General features: G+C 43.9%; 1 protein-coding gene across 1 annotated transcript; it reads right to left on the bottom strand.

Moving 5' to 3' along the window:
* Window positions 1–411: 411 nt before the first annotated feature.
* Window positions 412–24,086, bottom strand: LOC142791142 (venom metalloproteinase BumaMPs1-like). Its single transcript, XM_075885445.1, has 11 exons — window positions 23,953–24,086; window positions 15,824–16,062; window positions 11,850–11,945; window positions 9,941–10,073; window positions 8,024–8,062; window positions 7,827–7,951; window positions 5,604–5,672; window positions 5,410–5,540; window positions 4,528–4,577; window positions 3,803–3,911; window positions 412–559 (listed from the first exon to the last, which is right to left on the bottom strand). The coding sequence occupies exons 1-11, from the start codon at window positions 23,996–23,998 to the stop codon at window positions 412–414; spliced, it is 1,185 nt and encodes a 394-aa protein (XP_075741560.1). The 5' UTR covers window positions 23,999–24,086.
* Window positions 24,087–25,064: the final 978 nt, after the last annotated feature.

The raw sequence follows: 25,064 nt of genomic DNA, 5'->3' as shown, positions 1-25,064 counted from the left end.
TTCGAGCTCTTAGCACGTGACAACATATATTAGTCGAACAACTTCAACGTAGACATTATGAACCTTAAGAGTTAGCTTCGCCGAATCGTCATCATTCACTTCGTAGAGACGCGTAAATTTTTGAAACCCTGCTTCCGAGGAAGAAGGCATGAAGAACGCGACTTGCCCATGCTTGGATGGGCTGATATTCAGTCGTCATTCTTTGTTGTCTCTTCATGTCGCTGTACATTAAAGAAGGTTGAAGTATGTAAACTCAGTAATAATTTTCTAACACGGTGATAAGCATGGTTCACTTTGTTTCTGGTTCCTTAATTAACTCGCTCTTGAGTACAACACATAACCGTCAGTGGCCTGTCTTTTGCGCGATATCCAGACTAGAGTAAATAAGTTTGATTGCCTTTGTCAGAAAACTCACGTTAAAAAGGAGGCGATGTCCTTCTTACTGCAGCTCGAAAACGCACAACTGTTCTTCCCATGTTTTCGGGGGCTGCTCATTATATAACCATCCTTGCCTGAGCAATCCTTCGCTGTTCTGTATCCATCGTGATCGGCATTCAGCCTGTAGAATATGACACCATTGCCGTTAGCAATCTTCTTCAAAAAAAGTAGGGGGCAAATACTGTAGGCAATGCTCTATCGAATGGCTGAGTATTTTCATCTACATGTATATGCCATCGAAAGAAACGGCTGTAACTCCGCGATACATACTTCATTGGGTACTACAACTAATCATATTTCAACTTTTGTTATGTATACAATTCGTAAGCATGATCTTTAGTTTTTATACATCTTGTAATGTTCCGTAAACCACAAGATCCAACATAAATCTGTAAGCTAAGTCATTGTTAGCAAGTGGTGTCACGTAATATTAAGCCATAAAAATAATTCCATTTATTGTATGCAAAAATCAAACACGAAGGGAAAGGCAGATTCTGCGTGGCAGCTGCAGCAATTATCACGATGATGATGGCAATTATAATCAGAAAAGTAAAAATATTAGGTGCCACTCATTGCGTCATTTCTTAAAGGGACTGTCTACCACTCGTAAACTTTTTTCTAATTTTGGCGCAAATAAAAAGATCGTTCGTCTAATCGGTGGCAACGAGCATGTTTTCATGCGAGAAAAAATGAATTGCAATTTCAACTTGATTTTGAAAGTCGATAAAAAGTGACCATGAGCGTCACCCAACAGCGAATGTGGTCAATCTTGAAAGGCTACTGGTAGAACAAGAAATCATCGCAGGTAGACTTATTTTGCCTAAAAACAGACACGTTTTCTTGAAGTTGTTTTTGTGTACGTGAGGCACCTTTAGATCGCAGCAGAAGCCAATTTTTGGTGTGTGTTTTTTTCTCACGCGTTCAAATAGGCACCCAGCGGCGCCGCCAGCGGTATTTTCGCTTACCCCAATCCATACATACTGTCCAAGATAGATCCCGACACATACCCACCACAGTGCAGGCTCTGCGTCACTAAAACAGCCACCCTGTACCACATGGTATGAGAATGCCTACACAATCCACGTCTACAACCTAAAGCACAACACCACACTATAGGGTGGGAGGCAGCTCGGTCCAGCTCCGATCCGAAGACCAAACAGGCCCTCGCGAGACGAGCGAGGACAGCGGCCTGTGCCAATGGGATCCCGGACTAAGGATCCCACTGACCGACAATCCTTCTTCGGTCACAAATAAGTGTTTTATTCTCTCTCTCTTGCCTGCATGCCTGCCTGCAAACAGCGGAGAAACGCGACCACGGCGTCCGCCGCCGCTTATGAGAACTTCAAAAAATGTTGTGTGTGCCTCAAATGACCACTAAGGTATTTGCTTTATTAATAACGAAACTTCATGAAGCCTGTAAAAACCACTTGCAGTTTCAGTTGTCGTCTTTTACAAGCACCGACCAGCGTTGTAGGCATTAATCCCACTGATTGTAGGAGACATAACGCGGACAGAAAAATTTTGTTGTAAAAAATTCTATGCACTTTCCAGAGAAACGGCTGCAAGGTTAGACACATCTAACGCTCTTTATTGCCACACAAAACAGGAAAGTAATGAAGGACGGTAGACAGTCCCTTTAAACATGCCTATGACTTTTGTCTTGGCACTGGCGCATACAAACAAGGCAAACAAAAGTAAACATTAAAATAAGAACAGGATTTATAACTGAAGTTGAAGGAAACTGTTTTGAATCTATTTGCGTTCTCTAGACGGTTGAATGTCGAAAGACACAAGTAATTTAATGAACAGGACTACGCTATACTTTATTTTACGTGGATTTCTCTGTACACAACACAGCAGCTCAGAGCTCAAAATTATGGTTTATTAAATATCAGTAAATAAGATAAATGATGTTAAGTTGCGCGAGTGCCAGGTAGGGCCATAAAATTTCGGAGAAATGGAATCGGCTTTATGGGATAATTTACAATTTAAATTTAACTGTCAGATAATGCATCAGCATGAAGATGTAAATGTACTGTTGAGCTTATGGTCAGCCTAACCTATATGACCACAGCCGGACGAACTATCCAGGACCTATATGTTCTGTTTGACTCTGCTATTCGATCGTCAACATCCCAGCCCACAATGCTTTCACATCTGACGCGAGGCAGTCACATCGAAGGACATGCACTTATTTCATTTATTCGGTATTTTATGCATGTATTTGCGTGCTTCTTATTCTAATGGGTCTCATGAAAACTTGTGTGTACTAAATAATAATGTACATACGAAGGACAGTGTGAATTCTCTATGAGTTCTCAATATTATTTTGTATATGTAAGCACGCCTACAGCCGTCACCGTCATCGTGGATGTCATCCTTCTCAGGCTGTGTTTATGCCCAGTGCAAGGCGAAGACCTCTTCTAAGATATGGCCATGTGTTGCGCCAGCTTATTCTATTAATCCCTGTGAAATGCTCAATTTTCTTTTACCTAATTTAACTTGCTACCATTCTTGCCATTTTTTCCTTCCGGTGGTACCCACTTTGTTGTTTTGAATGGCTTCCGGGTGTAAATCTTACCCCTTACATGTCCGGCCCAGCTCCACTTCTTTCTGAAAGTCAACTAGAATATGACCAACACCCGTTTCTTTTTTATCCGTTTAACTCTCTTTAGATTGCTTATTGTTACGCCTACCATTTGCCTTTTCATTGCGCGCTGCGTAGTGCTTCACATGGCGTTGTTTTTTGTTAGCCTGCAAAATTCAACTACTACGTTCAAAGCGCAAGTAAGCAATGATAGTACATTTCTGAGGTTAGGACTGTTAATTTACTCTCCAATTAGTACGCGTGTTTCTGGTGGGCTACTACCTCTGCTATGTTTCGACTCAGAAAACACAGTACATTCTCAGTCAGGTGCCGGATCACGAACGGCATATGGGCGGTGCGCCCCTACTGCCTATAGCCGGTAAGAGCGGGCGCAAGAAAGAAAAAAAAAAGGAGAGAGCCACCACCTCTGTCACGCCAGCCTGGCACCTGGAGCCGGCATCAGCTTACGCAGACCCGTTCAACGACGGGCGCAAGCGGAAAAAAGAGAAAAAAAAGAAAAGAAAAACAAAACGCCGCCTTCCCCTCCTCGCCCGTATCTTGCCACGAAAAATTTGACTTAAAATCCCGGTTAATTCTTGTCCCGGCTATTCTGAAGGTCACTTCAAATCTGAGCGCTTTCTCAGGGACACGGCTACGGAGCCGCGTAGAAGCGGCCATAATTTGACTTGATTTCCTGCCTGCGGGCGTGTAGTCTAGTCAGGATCCGACTAAGACTGTACGTATGATGAGTTGCGTTTAAAACGTTAAAGCACTTACAGATGAGCGATTTCGTGAGCCGTTGTCTGCACACCGGAGAATGTGGCAGGACGGTCGAATCCTATGGCAACTTTGCCAAACATGCAGGCTCTGGCCATATTTGCCATCCCTGGGATCAAATAGTTACGAGGTGACTTAAAATAAACACAAAAAATAATATGGGTCATTTTTACGTGTAACTAAAAGAGTTCAATTTCAATATGCTAGCAACGCGGGCTTGTTGGTACGTACACACGTTTCTTTTTTTTTTTGAACTTAGTGCTGGCTCTCAGCAAAGGGCCTATTGAGGAATGACTTTTGGGACGTCCAACTTCACATGTGAATTACCTAATATTGAGGAATGCGATACGGTGGCGGAAAACATTCATTTACTTTAGAAGGAAATCGCGTAGTCGCAAGGTTATAAACGCATCAAATGAGAGGCGAGGGTGGAGGCAGTGGGCTTTGCCTTAATTGCGCTTCTATAGCTCATAAAAGTTTGCAACCTAATGCTTAATTCGACAGGCTTGTTCCACTCTGCAAAACGCGAAAATGATAGTTTTACAAGTGGTGGTGTTTATTTTTGTTTTTTTAAATACAAACGTATTACAAAACAGAATCCCAGATCCAACGGAGACATGATACTCCTATGATGATTTCAAAAAAAGTTCGATCCTCAATTTTATAAGAGTAACCAGTTCTGGAAAATACATAGAAAAGAAGTGTGTTGTACAGTTGCTACTTACCTAAAGTACTGCCTTGGTTCGTCCCGTTTTTAATTTTAACCAGACCGGCACTAAGCAAAACGATAAGCATAGTATGCAACACATGATCACAGCAATCAATTTTCTGCCTCATAACATAACAAATAAAATGTCTTTTATGAGCGTTAAATGCTTTTTATATATAACAGCTATTATGGCAACACCCAACTAAAAACATGGTCATGCTGGATGTATTTAATTGACCTGATTGCCCTTTCTTACAGTTACTGCTTACAAGTAGTAACGCATCAATCAGTATCAATGGGGCTCCACAATGTTTTCTATTCTACAAACCAGGTGCTATATGAATACCAAGCCATGCTCCACACTAGTAGGTGGACCGCGACTCTCCGGAATCGAAGGCGCCAGAAGCCCTAGAAGAAGCACAACTAAAGTTTATTACCTTTCTCTCCTTATATACGTGCGAATTCGGACTGCAATGCATTATTCGGTGATCGTTCATTGGAAGCAAGAGGCTTTACATAAATCACAGTAGTAATAATAAGCACGCTCATCATTCAATATGAGCTATCAGGTGAAGTAGTTTTCGTAAATACTGTCAATATCTCTTGTCCTCATCCTACACTCTTGAAGCCTGCTCACTTCGTCTAATTATGTCCCCTTCGATACAGAAATCGAGTCTAGGAGACGTTTGACTGAGCAGCACGTCAATCAATCGGTAATAGCATTTTCTTCTTACCTTATATGATCAAGATCACAAAAGCGGCACAAAGTTCAATAAAACATATGGCATGCAGTTTATCAAATAAGCCTAATTTATGAAGAACTCTGAAAAAGATCGGTTTTTCTCCACGTTACCGTCTCTGTGCTCTAAATGGTTCGGCAAACGTATTTCATAATTACCTGACTGCCAAATAGACGACATCGGCCAGCTTGTGTACTTTACTATTGTTTGCATGTTTCCCTAATGCAGCCAACGTTTGATATATCATAACGCGTCCATCTTGATGTAGATTTATATATGGTGGTGTTTCCTGAAAACGAGACAATCTTGTCGTCATCAACGTACGAAGAAATTGCAACGGCTTTCTCAGTACCTTCAATCCTTCGATAGTTGTTAACCCTATGCGAGCGGGTGGTTCGAGCTGTTGCAAACGAAGGCTCACCTGCGAACGTTAAAGTGAAGAAATCTGTGCGTTAATTCATAGCGATAAATTAAGTAATTTAAGTAAAGATGTAAAGATGTGAAATAATACCAGTGTGGTGTCCTATCACAGCCAAAGGCGCTTTCAGTACAAAAAAACTTTATGTTATCCAGTACTGATTCATCAGTAAGAGATAACATATCTAGGCCTAGGATGTCATAATGGCGTACGTATATAATCGTTCCGAAGTGGGAAAAGATAAAAACTTTTTTTCATGGTAATAGACTGATTCCCATATGTACCCTATTATCCAATAGACATTTTATTTGTAAATGTGCGAAGTTACTAAGATATGCATTAACGGTACCATGACGCTGCCTTTCGGACAGTTAAATACTTAGAGGCAAGGTCTGTTACTATAGAAAAGAAATAGGAATTTGCGTTCCCCCAGCGCATTTTTTCATCAAAAACATTCCTTGAGCAGCCCATCATTGGCAATGCCTAAAATACCGATGCTCCTCTAGTATAAGAGACAGATATATCTTTTTAAATCATCGTAAAAAGACTAAGTTAAAATATTTTCTTAGTTTATGCTAAGAACTTGCTCTTTCAGAAATCTGTAGTGCGCTAAATAGAAAATAGAAAACGAACGCTTAAATTTCATTTTTCATTTTAGCACCATACATTCATGCCTGAGGGTCACTGCGAAGTCACAAATTTGAAGTATTTTTGGGTTCTTTAATTCATATTGGCTCAACTAAACTCTGAAACTTAGTGCGTGAAGGCTGTGAGTCACGCAAAACACTACGTATATAAGGTTTACTTTAATGAGTTTTGTAACCACTAGTGGGTGCCATAATAATCTTTGATGTGACAAGGAGTTCTTGCGGATACTTCAATATAGCGTCGCCGCCTGTGGTTTCCTTTCGTGCTTTTTCGCTCTTACCGAACGTGACCTCGTCGTACTAGCTTTAAGTTTAGCTGTGTTGTAATTGACTCACACAAAAATTTGTATTTCTCGTTAAGGTCTGCCTGTCATAATAAGTGGAATCGGAACGATTTTGCACGAATAAACAAATTAATTCGCTTTAATATCATTCGTCAACTAAATACTATCAACGCCTTAGCATGAGCAGTTCGCTACGTATATTCTATGAGCACGTAAAATAGCATAATATTTCATACAAGGCATTAAACGAAAAGCACTCAATGCAGGAGATTTACTTGGCGAAGTTCCGTGCAGTGGTGCGACGACATTGGTATGAATCATGTCACATAGCATCTGAGCTTGATAAAAAAGAACCTGCTGTTTCTGGGGGAGTTGGGAACGTCGCAGCAACAGAAACAGTCCCAAATACTGTCGCTACAGTGTGGTTATTGAAAATCCCGCTATAGCCTCGAGCACAGACTACTCCTACAAACTTAATTTTTTGCAAGTGCGAGGCAGTTCTGCAGGCCGAGTTCTTTTATGCTGTCTTACGCTGTCATCGGCGGACCTAGCTTGGCCTAAAGCTGAGAAGAATACTGATAGCAATGGTATCATATTCATATTGAGCGCCTACTCGCGCTTACGCCAAAAAGAAGTAAACTTGCTTTGCAGTACGACCACTTTGATGAAAATACGTGCGATGCACTTTTGGGTTCCATGCTATCGCGAAAAATAGAAAAGAGAAAAGAAGCCAGTGATAAATAGAAAGTGAGAAAAATAAAGGGGTGATTAAAAATAAAATATCAAACAGGACAAAAGAAAAGAGATAAACACGTTGAGATCTCGAGCAAGTATTAATTCGCCTCAAATATATACCAAGATTGAAAAAATGCAAAAAAAAGAAACGAGAGCGCGAGGAAAGAAATAAGGCTGCCTTGTTTCGTACTTCTTTAAACATAGTGCGAAGATGCCTAATTTTTAAAATAATATTCTAAGATAGTCGACTTCATAAGTTCTAGTTTGCGGCATCATTAGGTGAAGTGGTACGAAATATGTACGTTTTGCAGCTCATCCGAAAAAATGCCATCCGGAAACTTAGCCCTTATACGAGTATAACTATGTTTACGTCGGTTAGTTTGCCTGTGTAGCACCGGTATAAAGATGTCACTGCCTTTTAGTTTATGTTAAAGATGCGCCAGCTTCGCCTACTGAGAAAACACCCCGTCAATTTTCCTCTCTTCTCTTACCGCGTGCATAAAGAGCATAGCATAGGCAACTCGGTCTTCAGTTCCGTTGCCGAAGTAGCTGGTGTGCTTGAGACCAGTGATGAAGTGCGTCTCCACCGTATAAAATTTTGGGAGAGCTCGGTTTTCTGTAAACAAGAAAGCAGCACAAAGGGCGTTTTTGGCGTAGAACTCCTTACTAGATATAGGTAAAGACTTACTGATTTTTTGGTAGCGTTGTTCATTTTTAAAACTGTTATCTGAAAAATACAAGGCGGACAAGTATCGCTACAAATGTTCATCTTGCGCATGAATGGCGCTGTTATTGTCGGGATGTTTTGTGTCGAAGAAACCGCAAGAAAGATGTCACAACAAACTTGTCGTACAAATGGCCTTGTTAAATGGTATATGCCAAATCTTTACAAAAACAAATTTCTTACCAGAATATGGTCTTGATGAGTAATATGGGCTTGAAGCACAGGTTTGAAAACTTTGACATTCCTCAAAGAAAAATGCACTCAGTCTAACTGCTAACTCCTTCCCCACATTTTCACTACTCTTGGCGAAGGTTGTTGTGCTTCGTTGCTGGTTCATTAACAAGCGTGACTGGAAGAAATTCCAGAATCATTCAAAGCTTTCCATTGACTGACGCCCCGCCGTGGTGAACTAGTGGTTAGGGTATTCGGCTGCTGAACCGCAAGTCACGGGATTAAACCCCGGCGGTGGCGGCTGCATTTCCGATGGAGGCGGGAATTTTGTAGGCCCGTGTGCTCAAATTTGGGGGCACGTTAAAAAATGCCGCCATATCCACGAAGTGAATGATGATGAGTGGGCGAAGCTCCGGAGGTAAACTTGGTAAACCATGAATCCTCCGTACATTTTGCCCACTCCATTTTATTGCAACGCTCCCCCTAGCGTACGTCGCCGCACTATATCGAACGATGACACGCGCCATATGTGGCATCATTCCTATTTTATAACACCTCGCATCTTTCATAATCAAAAACACGTACCGCCGTCTAGTTTATAACATCTTGCATCTTTTGGACGGACGGACGGATGGATGGACGGATGGACTTATGGATGGATGAACGGACGGACGGACGGATGGACGGACGGAATGATGGACGGATGGATGGACGGACGGACGAATGGACGGATGGATGGATGGATGGATGGATGAATGGATGGATGGATAGATGGATGGATGGACGGATGGACGGATAGACGGACGGACGGACGAACGGACGGACGGATGGATGGACGGACGGATGGACGGACGGATGGATGGATGGACGGATGGATGGATGGACGGACGGATGGACGGTTGGACGGATGGATGAATGGATGGATGGATGGACGGACGGACGGACGGATGCACGGATGGACGGATGGATATGGCTGTACCCTTTAGATCGGGCGGTGGCTAGCGTAATACTTAGAACTGAACGAGAGGTGGCTACATACAGGGGACGCACAGCCCACGCCTTAAGGAGCTTCGCTCCTAAAAACGCCAGGAGGTCGAAATTTCCGGAGCCCTCCACTATGGTGTCTCTCATGATTGTATGGTGGTTTTGGGACGTTAAACCTCACATATGTATCAATGACTCCTACGCCACGCAAGGCAATGCAGCACCATCTCGAACATTTCACAAATGCTCCTCCTACTTGCACTTTACCATCTCTTGGTCGCTACAACTGAAGGGGACAAACAACCCGACGGAAGTCGCCGCAAACGACATGTACATCGACTGAGGGAACAAGTATAAAGTCGAGAAATGTCATTAAATGTTGTGTCGTGTTGCCTACCAGTTTGTGAATCACCCTAACAAGGTTCTTCTCCGTGCCGGGAAAACCATGCATGCTTCCCACAAACATTAACGGTTTCGTAAACGCAGCAGCGGAAACTCTACCAACACAAATCACTGCATGACAATGCTACGCCCTTTCTTAGGTGTTCAACTAGAGCCGTATTAGCTTTCTTTTTTTCTTCAAGGTATGTGGAGGGGAAGGGGGCTATATCAGCACTGTGCATTCAAATAATATTCTTGTATTCATTAAATAATGTTCTCACTCTCTCACACACACATGCGCACGCACACGAGGCAAGGGGAGACTACGAAAAGCTTGCAGCTTACCGACGTTATTCACGACGTCATATGTCCCAGGTGTGACGTCAATTAATGATAGTCGGTGCGCCAATCTTTCCTGTGATGACCGTTCCCAAGTCTCGCCAGGTTCGATCCTGTGAGTGTAGTTCACCATACCTGTCTGATTAAAAAATATATATAATGGAATCTTCTACTAAGCCACGGAAGCCTTGAAAAAGCGAAACTGGAGAATTTAAAAACTAATCTAGTTGTTTCTTGATTCCTTGTAGGCTTTAGCTGGGTGAGGCAGGTTGTTTATACGTTGCTATTGCATCGTTGCTAGGCTTTAGCTCGGTGGTGATAAGTTGTTTCTAAGTTGGTTCTCAGCACACGGAAGCTCGAGTTACGCCACAGGTAGTCACAGACACGACATGGACACGATGGCCGTTGGTGTTGGCCTTTTATCGAATTGCGATCTTCTCGCGGTCACAGTTGCCCTTCGTGTTTTTCTAGTATTCTCTCGTTGTACGTACTCGGATCTTCGGGTATTTGGCGTGCCACCATTGCTTCGCAGTCGTTTGTCGGGCCAACTGTTGTCTTTTTGCTTCAGTATGAGCAGCCTTAGACTTACGTTCACGGCTGGCATCTTCGAAGTACACGCGTCTTCGCCGCCTCTGGTTCTAGGCAGCTCTGACTGCGTATACTGTTGATCGGCTTGACGTTGACGCTGACCATTCTGCATAGCATCGAGCTTTCCTTTCTGAAGCGTGGCGTCTTCTTGAGGGGAACGAACTATTGCAGGTCCCCTGGTCGGACCCATGGGTCGTTTTGTGGTTCCCACTGAGAACCAGAATGGAGGGGGTCATGGGTCCTTCTGTAGTTTCTACTCAGTACCAGTGGTGGTCGCACATTTTGGGCTACAGCTGTTGCTTTCTTCATTTTAGTGGGCCAGTGGTAAGTAGGAGCTTTGATGGACTAACTGTCGTCTTTTTTTTTTAGTTTTAGGGTACCACTGAGTCCCTGGTTAGGAGTTGAATTGACCTGTTTCTGTGGCACAACCTATAGGATACACGAATCACGGATGCCATGGATATCTTCACCATTGCACAGTGGTTATAATATCGAAATATTTCCGTGAATTAACAGGCCATGTCTATTTTCGGAGTAGCTCTTTTTGTTGACTTGTAATTAAATATGATTCTCGTCAAACATAGTCCGTAGTATTACGCACAAATAGATGGAAACGGTTCCTTAATTAAATCATTTATAAACAGGCTGTCAATGTGCAGAGGTAAAGCCAAAAGCTCGTTTTGGGATGGTGGTAGAGAAATAGGCTAGGGTTGTTGTGCGTGGGTGTGTGTTTCCACATATATCAATATAAACTTGCGTTGATTTCAGGAGATTTTTTTATTTTTCCTGGCTATACTGATACAATTAGGAGTTATAACGCTTTTACTTGAGAATGTTATTTACTCAAAATAGTTATCATAATCGTCAGCCTGACTACGCGCACTGCAAGGCAATGACCTCTCATGCTCTGCCTATCAAACCGGTCTTGTGCCACGTTATGCCTACGAACTTTTTATTCTCATCGGTCCACCTAACTTTCTGTCTCTCGTTCGTGCATTTGCCCTCTCTGGGAATCCAGTCAGTTACCCTAATTACCACCGGTTATCCTGCCTACGTGCTACGAGCCTGGCCCATGTATGTTTATTCTTCTTGATTTGAACTAAGATATCCCTATTCTTGCTTTGTTCTTGACCCACTCTGTCCCCTTCTTGTCTGTTTAAATTAACACCCATAATTTTTCTAGCTGCGTCATCCTCAATTTAAGCTGAACCTTCCTCTTGAGGGATAGCGGTAATATAAAACAAGTCTTGATTAGAGAATGCTTGCCGTATGTGCTCCACCCCAACCTTATTCTTCGATAGTTACTTCAACAATGTTGTTTACTCACGATGTGGTAGCTTCCTCCACCTAGGGGCTTAAGGATGAGCGATGCTAGTTTCTCCTTATCCTCGAACAAGTGTCTCTCGTAGTGGGGACCTTGAACCTGCACATAACTTCTGTGAACATTTTCTCTGTACATTTTGAAATAATTAGCATGCATTCATACGGCTCTCTTTTACACGCTTTCACTTTGTACTTTTTACGTACGGTGAAGCTTTGCACGTCTGATACTGCAGCTGGTGAAAAACTGTTTCGCGCGAAAAGTGCGTCATGCAAGACATCCAAGCCTTAGGAAAGCTTATTGGTCATTGTATGTGTGCTCTACAAAAAAAGAAAATAAAACATGTTTTTGATGAAAGGATCGACAATGCCGCTACATAAACGACTGTTCAGAAGCCTTAGAGTTACGTGTGATCTCTAGTGAGCACAGGAGAAATGTAGAAATGCGTACAATTTGCAGGTGAGGACAAGTTTACCCTTTCGCGCGCGAGCCGTTTTCTCAAACGAAAATCATCGCTCAAGCTGTGTGTTTATGTATACGTTGAATGTGACGTAGACAGCGTGCGCAAATGTGAAGAACTCTGCGGTTTTTGGGATTAATTGTGCGTGCCATCGTTTGGATTGTCAAGACATTCGAAATGAAACAGAAACGACCCTAATTTTGTGCTTGTGTGGAAATCCTTGCATTACCCCCGTTGATTTCGTAGCTAGTTCCTTCAGCAGGTTCTGCCCGCCCATTTGGTTAAACCATTTTTCTTACTGCATTCTACATACACTGTCTTAGTCTTTGCGGAATGTTGCCTCTCTCACAGCGTAACTGTCACTAGTCTTCGCACAGAATGATTATACGGAATAATGGTAACATCCCCCTCGTGTGCGCACGTTGTCTACGTCACATTTTAAAAGATACAATTTCAGACTGTCTGCTCATCCCATTTCATTTCTGAACAGGGCTTCTGAGGGGGAGCCGAAACATGTTGCTTTCATGCTGACTTTATTTTTGCTAAGAAATTATGTAGTTTGGCTTCATGTCTTTCCTCGACCGGACGAGTATCCGTCCAACTCTTGTTATCAATTTGCAGATATAAAATTAAACATAAAATGACTCAATGTGAATTCGAAAAAGCGTATATTCCCCCAAATCCCCTCTAAAAAGCGAATTGTGTGAGTTCCTGTTCCTGCGCACTTCGAGTTTTGTCTGAGAATAGGGGAGATCATTTTTTTCAGATGTAATAAATGCTAGCTACGTCACCTTCAGTGGTTAGTTAACGTATATAATCTTCCCTAGGGGTTACAACGTGCGTGCTCCAGCGAAAAGCTGCATTATAAGGAATCGGAACTGGTTTCGCTATTCTTTTGGCATGACTAACACATGGTATATCTTGGTTTCCACTCATCCGGTGAAACGATAGTGCGCTGGATCAAAGAGCACATATCATACCACCGCAAAGGAAACAACAGCTGAAATTCCCCTAAATTAACAGAAAAGAAAAAGAAAAGAAAAGTGCCGCCCGTAACAGTCTATCTTGAGGATGACGCCTCAACAGATCGGCACTGTAGGCCTGTGTGCTAGATTTGGGTGCACGTTAAAGAACCCCAGGTGGTCTGAATTTCCGGAGCGCTTTGCTGCAGCGTCTCTCATAATCATATGGTGGTTTTGAAACGTTAAACCCTGCATATCAATCAATCAATCAATCAATCAATCAATCAACAGGTCACACAGAAATGGAGTAACTTGAATGAAAGGGATAGGAATTAATAAAGAAAAGTAGGACAAATTCGATCCACATCTCCAAGTGCGTGCCTGAACGACCACAACACTGAACCGTCCATTTATGAGACTGGCCGTATTGCGAAGCGTTATCACTATACGCCTTTATAGATTTTACAGAAGTCAGCATTCCTTCGGTGACCCGTGCACACCACACCAATGAGCGTCCGCATCACAGCGTAAAGGCCACTATGTTGAAGGAACGAAAGGGCAGACACTGTTATTTTTACAGCCGTCTGAGTGCAGCGTCTGTCGATGCCACTAGAAGGTCAGACCAGCCCCGCTTCTGCGCTTGCACTTTGAAACGCGTGGGCTCTCTTGCTTTGAACGGGAGGTCAAAGGCAGACCCATGGACGACGGGCTTGTTCCACCGACTAGCAACAGGCACTATGGAAATAGCCGAGTGGCCGAGTGATCTTCTCCTTCTATAGGTCTCTATCCTTAAGGTACAGGTCAAGAAATTTGAAAGTGCTCAAATTCTATTGTGGATTGAAACAAGAACGCAACCTAAGTAATATGCACAAAATTTATGAAATAATTTTAGGTGTGGATACACTTTATAAGCGACCCCAAACCATCCACCGCCGTCGGCGGCGTCCGCAGTCTTCTCTCTATCTTTAAAATAAAGAGGACTTGGCGGGCCGCAGCGCGACGCTCTACCGAATAAGCCACGGACGCGACGCTGATATCGGTGTCAGTAACGCGCCTTATACCCCCTCCTCCTTGGCTCGCTCCTCCGCTCTCTTCGCTGCGCGCGCACCCCTCTCTCTCGCGCGTCCGCCTTCTCTCTCAGTCTCCCGTCAAGAGCGGGTCGTGCGATGGTGTCCCGGAGGCAACGCTACCATCAACAACGAATGCAGTACAACCGAATGCTAGCACTGCACCCGTCGTTGGAGGTGACGGTAGCCGCGGTGGTTTCGCCGACGTTGAAGACAAGGCGGCACTGTGAAGGGCTCGTGAGACCGAACGTAAGCGGGCGAAGCGCGCAGCGGATGCCGAACTGCGCGCTCGGGAGCCCGAGTGCAAGCGGGCGAAGCGTGCAGTGGATGCCGAACTGCGCACTCGAGAGGCCGAGGACAAGCGGGCGAAGCGTGCAGAGGATGCCGAACTTCGCGCTCGCGAGACCGAGGACAAGCGGGCGAAGCGTGCAGCGGATGGTGAACTGCGCGCTCGCAAGGCCTAGATGAGGCGTCAGCATCGAGCCGCGAACGCGGCCCAAGAAGCGGAACAACAACGCAAGCATCAGGCGGAGAAGGGCGATGAAGGCCTGCGTCAAGACGCCGCTCACAATCGTTAACGGCGAGTGGACGTTCCCGAAGCCGTTCCAGCCAGTGAACGTGCCGCTCGGGAGAGGGTGCGAGCCCTGGACTTTGCTCGTCTGGACGCGTCGTGAAGTGTAACTGAATAATACCTCGTATATAACGTATCTGTGTACAAGTGCTTCATGACAAACAACACTTAAATTCATTAATTACACTTTATTCATCATCATCAGTAATAAAAATCCCAAGCATTTCCCCGAGGGTGAACATGGTTAAGTGCGAATGCACGGGTGATTGATGCTATGAGGGGGAGTAAAGTTAAAATCCGTTGGCATTCGCCAGTGAGTTAACGTTAACTTCCCCGTGTGATCAAATTGCGATTCCCAGGAACCATTACATCATAAAGGCACCATAGTGTGATTAATAAGTATATTAGTGCGAATTAATAAATACCCCTCATAGCATCACCCCATGCATTCGCACTTAACCATGTTCACCCTCGGGGAAATGCTTAGGAATTTTTGACTATCTACACGAAAATTAATACCAGCAAATCTACAAGGCTCCAGTATAGGAAGCCCCAACGTCGTTTTTAAATTTTGTAATTTATCATGGTTAGCGTTTTGTTTTAATCTGCTATTTTCGTCTTGACCAGAAGGGATAGGACTCTTAGCTGAATTTACAACTGTGGCTTAGGATATCATTCAACATGTTAAGCTGACAGAGGGCCCAATCATACAGCATCAAGTTCAGGTACATGATAAGGCATTGGCACAATTATTTGTCTGGGTTTTTGATGGGTCCGGCCACATTTACACATGCTGATTGCTAGAACAGAGAAATCTTTTCAAAAATTTTGTGGGGGATGTCCTTTGGACTACTCGACAATCGTTCTAATACTTCACAAAAGTATTTCTAAAAAAACTTGAAGATCTTGTTTATACTCACGTATTGCTCGGCAGTGCCATTTGCTGTTACATCTAACAGAAGGACTGTGTCTGCAAGAACTGAAGCTTTATTCAGATTAAGAGAGTATCCGTCAATGACCAAGATTTTTTCCGAATTATCCTGCCGATTTTCGTACACTTGGGGGTAAACAATGGCACTCTTTTCATTAGAACTGCCTGGATGACTTGTGATTGGGTAGGCCAGAGAAAGCTTGACGAATAGGGTCACTCTTGCAATTCCTGGTACGGAGTAAGTGTTTCAATTAATAATCGATGTTAGTTTCTTTTATTTGAGACACCAAACAACCTCATTTCGAGACCACTAAAGCTGGGTGTCTGACCCTACAGTTTGTATATTCTGAGATAAAAGAACAATTTTTTCTCAATAACCACAAATGGCATACTGATTCATTATGCCAACTCTTAACAATATTGTTACTTTTACAATGTTCCTAATAATGTATCAATTAAACCTTTGGTATTAGTAAACAGAATATTTCTATTCACACGTGGTATTACACAGTGTTAATAGACAGAGAATAAACAGCAGAAACATGCGAAATGTTTGTTATAGAATAACAAGAAATTATCAAAAATGTAAATAATGTAATGTAAATAAAAAACTTTGAAATACAAGACCTTCACACCAGGCCTTCACACCAGGCCTTCACAGAACTCGCAGCACAGACACTGCGAAAACTGGAAGAGCGGTCTTTCAGAGCCTTTTCTAAACTCTCTGAGTTACTGCTGCTAATTGTCGGATACCCACTACATCATGAATAATGTTCTGGACCCCAAACATGTTCTGGACCCCAAACAAACGAAACACTATATTTTGTAACCTTGTTGAGGAGTTCAGTGATGTTTATAAAGGTTCTCACAAAGCGCCCGAAGTACGCACAGAGCCCCAGAAATTGGCGTAGGTCACGCTTATTTGTGGGCACGGGAAAAGCGGCAACGGCGCGAGTTTTCTCCGCATCTAGTCGAATGCCGACATGGCTCACAACATGAACAAGAAACATTGATTGATTGATTTATATCTTGGATTTAATGTCCCAAAACGACCATAAGATTATGAGAGAAGCCATAGTGGAGGGCTCCAAAAATTTCGACCACCTGGGGTTCTTTGACGTGCACCCGAATTTGAGCACATAGGGCCACAGAATTTTCGTCTCTACTGAAAATATAGCTGCTGAAGCTGGGATTCAATCCCGCGACCTACGGACCAGCAGCCGAGTACCTTAGCCACTAGACCACCGCGACGGGGCGACCAGAAACTTCAGTCATTCGTATTCAAAATGGCATTTATCAGGTTTGAGAGAAAGCCCCGCTGTTATAATTGCCAGAAAAAGTGCCCGAAGGCGCTCGATGTGTAGTTAGAACGTGTCTGCAAAAACTACGGCGCCGTCAAGGTAAACCAGACATGATTTTCGTTTGATTCCCGTGAGAAACATAGCCATCATTTTTCGGAAAGTAGCTGGTGCTTATCATAGACAGAAAGGCAAGACATTAAACTCGTGCTGGCCGTCGGCAGTAATAAAAGCCGTTTTTTCGTGGTCGCGCTCGTTCACTGCGATTTGCTAGTAGCTGCTACGCGAATCCATGGGGGAAAAGTGCTTAACATTGCGTATACGATCCAGTGAATCTTCTATCCGGGGTACAGGGTAAACGTCCTTTTTGGTGACCTTGTTTAATTTACGGGAATTAACGCAAAAGCGCAACGTACCTATCTTCTTCTTTACTAACACAACTGCCGAAGCCCAGGCACTGGTAGATGGCTGGATAACGTCGTCCTGAAGCATCTGTTAGACTTGGTCACGTATAGCGTCTGATTCCTTTTGTGGTGCCCTATGGGCATGTTGTCGGATGGCTCTCTCGGTGGGTTCCGTAGTGTTACGATGCTGGGCAAGTGGCGTCTGGTTAACCCTCGACGTAGTAGCAAAGCAGTCTCGAAATGAACCGAGTATACGCAAAATTCTTCTTCCTTGTGCCAAAAGTAGACCCTCGTTCACATCGAGAGCGCCCGCGATGGCCTCGTCAGGGGGGTTAACGTCGACGAACCTTGGGTATCAGCAAGTTCTTCAAAATATGCAATGGCAGCTAGTGTATCTCGTAAGGTGGAGATACACGTCGCTTATGTTCGTGATTAGAGGAGCATGTCTCTTGTTAGGTTGAAAGATTCCTCGGGAAACGCAGATTCGTCGTGAAATAAGGAGAGACTAATTCGCCTCCGTATTTATTGTGTCAGACACGTCCTGTCCCACTTATACCTTGACAAAGAGGCTGCTTCGAGGCGGATGAGCTAGAGAATCGTCAGTAACCTGGAGCGTTCTTTTCAAGAATTGCGTACCGTCAGTTGCAGCACTAAAAGGATCCTTGAAGGACACAAGTAATTCACGCAGGTCGATGACTGCGTCGTATTCACAAAGAAAGTCCATTCCCAAGATGATTGGCCGCGAGCAAATGCGCAATACGAGGAAAGACCACGTAAATGTCGACGTACGTATTCGAATGCGCGCCATGCACATACCAGTAGGCATCACCAGATGGCCACCTGCCGTGCTCAACTGGGGTTTTTGTCACGGTGTGGTAACCTTACTCAGTCAGATGCCAGTGCGGCACTTATTATGGAATAGTCGGTGTCGGTGTCCATGAGGGCGTTGACAGCATGATTGTCGACGAAGACGGCAATTTCAGCAGAAAAGATGTTTCTGCTGTCGGGGAACACTGAAAAACCGGAAGGGGCATCGTCGGGTCGTTGCGTCGAAGGAAGGTCTCTAACAGTTCGCCTGACCGCAACCTCACTCCCAGAAGTCGCCGATCCTAGTTTCCCCTACAGGCACTTGGTGACCGGCTCCTGAAGGGAGCGGAAGACGACATAGACAGGCGCGACGTAGACAGGCGACGTAGAAAGGCGAGACGATGGTGATCTAGATTGGTGGTGCGGAACAGCAGAAGGAGTTCACTGGCCCTTAAGATAGGCTTCAATTTCATGGGTACGCTCACCGTAGCGTGGGCATCGAGCATCAGGGTTGAAACCACGGAGGCCTACTAGGCAGTACTGACACTTCCAGTACACGTGACCTGCTTCACCGGAGTGATAGCAAAGTGTACGGTTATCCGAGGTTGCGCCACGCGCTTGCCTTGCTACCACTTTGTCCTGAGGCCGGCAGTTAGGAGGGTACGCTTGCAAACCTTGAGCTGAGAGGTGGACTCGAAGCAGTGTCCTGGACATGGGGCATAGTCTGGTACACTGTCCGCATAGCGGGACCTGTAGCCGGTGGCCCAGAGGATCGCAATGCCACCGCATATGTGAGGACTGGGGCCTCGGTGATTGGTGATGCTATTGGCGCCAGGGGTATGACTGCCTGCCGGACTTCTTCTTTGATTACATCCGCAATGTCTGGCACATGTGGACGGCATTCCACTACTTGAAGCTATCGCAATTCATCCCACACGATACTTCGAATGAAGTCTGTGAGGGCCTGTCTCACTGTCAGATTCAATAGAGCTAGTGGGGGCCGGAATGTGGCGTTCGTATTGTGACGACCACTGCTGCAGAGTACGCTCCATGAACTTTGTCTCATGGAGGGCAACAGGAAAGGGTGTGGTGGGGATGAACTTCAAGTAGTTCATCCCCACCACACCCTTTCCTGTTGCCCCCTTCCCTTTAACAAGGGATAAATAAAGTTGTTCATTCATTCATTCATTCATTTGTCTCATGGATGAAGTCGGCGGTGGTTATCGGTGGATTGCACACGAGTTCAGCGAAAACCTGTTCCTTTACACCCCGCATCAAATGGCGTACCTTATTTTCTTCCGACATGGCAGGATCGGCACGCCTGAAGAGCCGAAGCATCTCCTCGGCAAACATAGAGACCCGTTCGTTCGGCTGCTGGTTCCTGCAGGATATGGCATGTTCAGCCGTCTCCTTTCTTTCGGCGTTGTGGTAGGCGTCACGGAGCTGTCGGCTTAACTCTTGCCATGTCGCAGAATAGCCGTCGTGGTTCTCGTATAATGTCTACGCAGAATTTTCCAAGTACAAGTAAACCCAGCGCAGCTTGCGAACATCGTCCCATTCGTTGATACTAACAACCTGATCAAAATTGTTGAGACAGTCATCAACATTCACGGAGATATCTTCATGAAACAGTTTTCTTGTTTGTGGCGCATGAGAAACATGCGGAGAAAAGAACCATGGGCATCGCTGGTCTGGACCGCCTGGCTTGTCGTTGTCACCTTTCTAGGTGTCGATGCCAAGGGACCAAATTCAGGGGGTAACCCACGCAGGTGGCGGCTATTTCTTGCTCTGGGAGATGTATCTGTCTCCTAGAGGGCTGAGACAACTGAAGTACACGTACCCAGTGTCTCCATCAGAAATGTCGCGGATAAAACAAGACCGACAGCCATGAGTTGTTTGTTTGTTTGTCCCTTTTTTATCCTGGCGCAACCCACCATGGGGGATCGGCCATGAAACGAGCAGTGTCTTGCTTTTTAAAAAGAAGTGTTCATAATCTAGAAATGTTTAGCTTTTAATGAATATGCTTGATTTTGATGTTTTTAACGATGAACTTAGCATTCTATTCTTCTCGTCTCCCGAAGAAAATCGCAAACGGCTTCGCAAACGCTCCAGTGGCAAAACCCAGCATGGTAGCCCAAAAGGAAAGAAGAACCGCAAGGGATAAATTTAATCTCAACCTTCGAAGTGGTTCGTCTAGAAGTCTTTTCCTCTGATTGCTGAATAATCTGCACGTTAGAAAGAAATGATCAAGAAATTCACACTCATTGCAATGGAGGCATAAATGTGACTGTACCAGACCAGACCTGTGTCGGTAAAAATTCAGTGGGGGGAGTCGGCATCGAATTTTGGTAACTGCGGTCCTTCTGGAGGAACACCATCGATTGTTCCAACGATAATTGAGCTGAGATAAGTCAGAAACTGACAACGCAGACTTTGCGAAGTTGTCCGATATGGCAAATTTTTCAAAACGTGTCGCAGTTACAAACGCCAACGTTGGCAAAATAGACATTATCGGACCATTACATGATAAAAGTGCGAGTGCATCCGCTTGTTTATTTAGAGGAATACCTTTGTTACCAGGTACCCATACAAAACGAATAATGCGTATATGTCTTGAAATGAGGGATTGAAATATTTCTAAAAAAATTTGAAAAATTTGATGCAGTGAAAGAGGAACATACGGATAGGCTGTCTGTCAGAATGACGGCTTCTAATAATGATAGGGGTAATTTCCGTAGAGCTATTATGATAGCAAGTAGTTACGCATGATAAATAGGAGTAAAGTCCGGTAATCGAATTGAAAAGGACAGATCTAAATGTAATGATGCGATTCCCACCCCTGCCTTTTCTTCACAAACTGAAGCGTCAGCTGCTATCACTGCAGCCGTTTCTAACCAAGATAAATGGTCCTCTAATATGCTATTTAAGTATCTACTGGGTAATTGTTTGCGATTCTTTGGAAATATGTCCTCAAATTCTATTTGGCTTGTTTGGAAGGATGTGCTTATGATTAGTATCTCACGGAGCTGCACTTGTAATGTTTCCAATTGTGTTTGTGTGAAAATGACTTGGGGAAGCCGTAATCTTGGCCACTGATGGCCGAAAAATTCCGTCGGGTGTTCAAGAAAAATATATTTCGATCTCCTCAATGGCGATGCATAGATCTGTACAAATGTACGCGCGTTTAGGATGTTACACCGAATACGAAGAGAAGGCAGGCGTGCTTCTTTGTACAAAATAGTATTGATACAAATTTTGGAAGTCCAAGACATAATCGTAATGATTCGCGGTCTAAATGAACCAGTGGTCGTAGTTTGTATGCAGGGGGACCAGAAAACAAGACACAGCCGAACTGTAATATCGGGCGAATATACATGCAGTAAATCATGATCAGAACATCTCTGCAAAAACCTGCACGCTTGCTGCTGAGTCTGCGGATTATCCCTAGCGCACGAGTTTCTTTGGTAGTCATGTTTTCTAAATGTGGACTCCAATTAAGTTTTGCAGTATAAGTGATCCCTAAATACTTAACAAATTCTACTGGCGGGATAACGTTTTGCCGGTAATGCAAAGCGATATAGACCGGAACACTTAAAGGAAAAACTACTATCGCACTTTTTTTGGCATTCAGTGATAAATTTATGTTTTATAACTACGTTTCTAAAGCGTTCATATACGTCTGCAGACTTCGATAAAGTGGATGTATACCAGCAGCAGTAGAAACAAACGCGATATCATCGGCATATACATACACTTGCACGTCCATCTGTACAGGAAGAGTGCATAGTAAAATTTGAAATAACAGAGGCGATAACACTGATCCTTGCGGGAGACCTCTAGTTTGTTTGTGCCTTAGAGACGACAAACCAGATTGAGAAAAGTGAAATTCGCTGTCGTTAGGAAGGAATCTACCCATGCTACAAAGTATTGTGGTAGACCTGCGTTTTTAAGGGAATTTATTAGTTTTGAATGTTCCCCGCTGTCATCAGCTTTTGTGATGTCTAGGGTTACTAATGCGGCATACTGTTTCTTACAACGGGCAAGCTGTATTCTACTTTCTAAATTGACATGGGCACACTAAATTGAGCAACCATGCCTGAAGCCAATTTGGCATAGGCTCACGACCATGTTTTAATTCAACCAATTATCTATCCTAATGCGTTAGATCTTTTTCATTATTTTACCAGATTAAATGTAAGTGCTATAGGCTGATGTTATCTATCGTAAACCCAGCACCTCTTTTTTTAATAAAGTAATTGTGTTCCCAATTTTCCAATCAGGTGGAATCCATGAGTTTTCGATAGAGTGGTTAACCTATGTCGGGAGTTCCTGGGGTAAAACCTTATGGATGATTTTCATTGTCGAAATAGTTATGCCGTTCGGACCTGGCGCAGTATTGGGCAATTTCTCACTACTTGTTTTCACTCCAAAGCAGTGATCTCCTAAAAACCGTCACTTTTCTCGGAAGATCGCGAGTGGTTTGAGAAGGCAGGCGTAAAGCGACTTTCAAGTCCTTTTGCAATATCTTCGAGAAAACTAGACATTTAACTTGGAGTAGTAGAATTTAAAGTAGTTGGATGTATTAGGCGATCACGATAATCATGCCGATGATCATGGTTCATAATGTGTCCTCAATAGAAACTTTCATTGTTGCCGTGACGCTTTCGAGTACGTCACACACCGTGTAAAGTGTAGCAAGCTCACATGCGAGCAATGGGCTCAGATCGCACAAAGCCTCAACCTAATGCCCTGGTATCCGCCCCACCGTGGTGGTCTAGTGGCTAAGGTACTCAGCTGCTGACCCACAAGTCACGGGATCGAATCCCACTGGCTGAGGCGGCTGCATTTCCGATGGAGGCGCCAATGCTGTAGGCCTGTGTGCTCAGATTTGGGTGCACGTTAAAGAACCCCAGATGGTCGAAAATTTCGGAGCTCTCCATTACGACGTCTCTCATAATCATCTGGTGGTTTGGGGACAATAAACCCCACATATCAATCAATGCCCTGGCATCAGTAAATCCAAGACCTTACATATCGACGGCTCTTTTGCATGGTTGTGCATGCATTCCGTTTCAACAGATACATTACAAATATACAAAGGACCGGATGACAAAGTACAAGTGGCATTCACTGTGAAGTACATCAACGAACAAGTGATAATTTAGCTGTAAGCTTGATCACGTCGGCGGACTCAAACCTCATCATGGACTCATTGTCAATTGGTCCTTCAATAATCACGATGGCCGTAATTCACCACGAAGGACAGATTCTTTCTCGGTTTAAAATTGCTTGTGAAGAGTATTCACACTGGCGCTCTTTTTTTAGCGCAGAAGCTGGGCGTTACCATTTGGTGCTTATTGACTATTTTGAAATTCTTTCTCGCGATTCAAACGTTTGTTATAAGACAGTGATGACGATGACAATTATATATGTATAGCCCTTCGGAGGCAAAACTAAAATCTTTAAAATAAGAAAGTAAATTTTGATAAATATGACAGAAACGTATACGTGTGTCTCGGCTAGTCAAACTAGGGCAATGCACAATTAACGTGAACATAGGACAGCAACAGGAGTAGCGATGAAACAGTATCGTGTCTTCAGGTACTTACCAAACACCAGAATTGAGACGTAGGATGGAAACATTAGGATGAGCATTTTAATGCGTACTCAACACTACGTGACGACTGGTTCAGGAATATACGAATGAGCAATCGTTTCGCTCGCATGGATTTTCTTTATAAAGTCACCGTTGCAAGTGCCGCGACTGTAAAAATCTGCCCGTATTGTTCAATATGCTCCAGTGTAAGGAGAAGCCCTTGCGTCGGGGTACTTCCATTGGCTTTTCGTATTCGCGTCAGCTGCAGGCATTTAGCAGATCGAGCGGTCCACCGTGCTAAATGTTGCGTTCGATCGATTCGACCTTTCGAGGAGTAATATGTGGTAGGGAAAATGGAAAAGTGGTCTTTTCCACAGCCATGTTATCGTAAAGTTGACTAAGTTGTGCGCACGCGCGTATTTAAAACAGGCTGCGCGGAAGTGATGTCAAATACCCGGTGAAAACTTATTTCACGAGGTAAGCAAATGGCTCCCTTTTTAAAATGAAAAATCTCTATCAAACTGAGCTTCAATATTAGGGCCCCAGATTAGCATAAAGGATTACTGTTCCCGCAGGATTCCGTTTTTGAAAACTGAATTGAAACATCTTTTGCAACTGAATGTATGCGTATATAATTATCATGTTTTATTCTTTTATGGTGAAAGCTGTTTTGGAATCAAAACAAGGGTCGTGTGCGCCGTAGTTGTCGGCCACCACTGCTGTCCATCACAACTATGGCGCGAAATGAAAAGAAATTGCATATAAAAACACCACGAACACGATGGGATTTGAATCCGGGTTCTCCGTGTGCCAGCTTAATGTTCTACCACTGAGCCAAGCCTGTGCTTTTTTTGTTCTTTAATGAATGAAATTATCACCAGTAAAGTACGCACAACATACTTCAATAGAAGTCAGGCAAACACACACAAGCGTCAAGAAGCCTCTCCGGAACGGGGTCGTAAGTCTCAACAACACTGCGCACTTGAGCAGCTGCTTCTCGGAAGACAGATCTCGTCGACCATGGTGGCTCTGCGTCTCTATCAATCATGCGACTTTTCCATGGTGAATAAAGTCCCAATACATAAACAGATCATGAGGAGTATTATCAGTCACTCTTTTTGAATG

The sequence above is a fragment of the Rhipicephalus microplus genome, unplaced genomic scaffold (genome assembly GCF_043290135.1).
Source record: "Rhipicephalus microplus isolate Deutch F79 unplaced genomic scaffold, USDA_Rmic scaffold_147, whole genome shotgun sequence".
NCBI classification, from domain to species: domain Eukaryota; kingdom Metazoa; phylum Arthropoda; class Arachnida; order Ixodida; family Ixodidae; genus Rhipicephalus; species Rhipicephalus microplus.
This window is presented reverse-complemented; position numbering and strand designations above follow the sequence as displayed.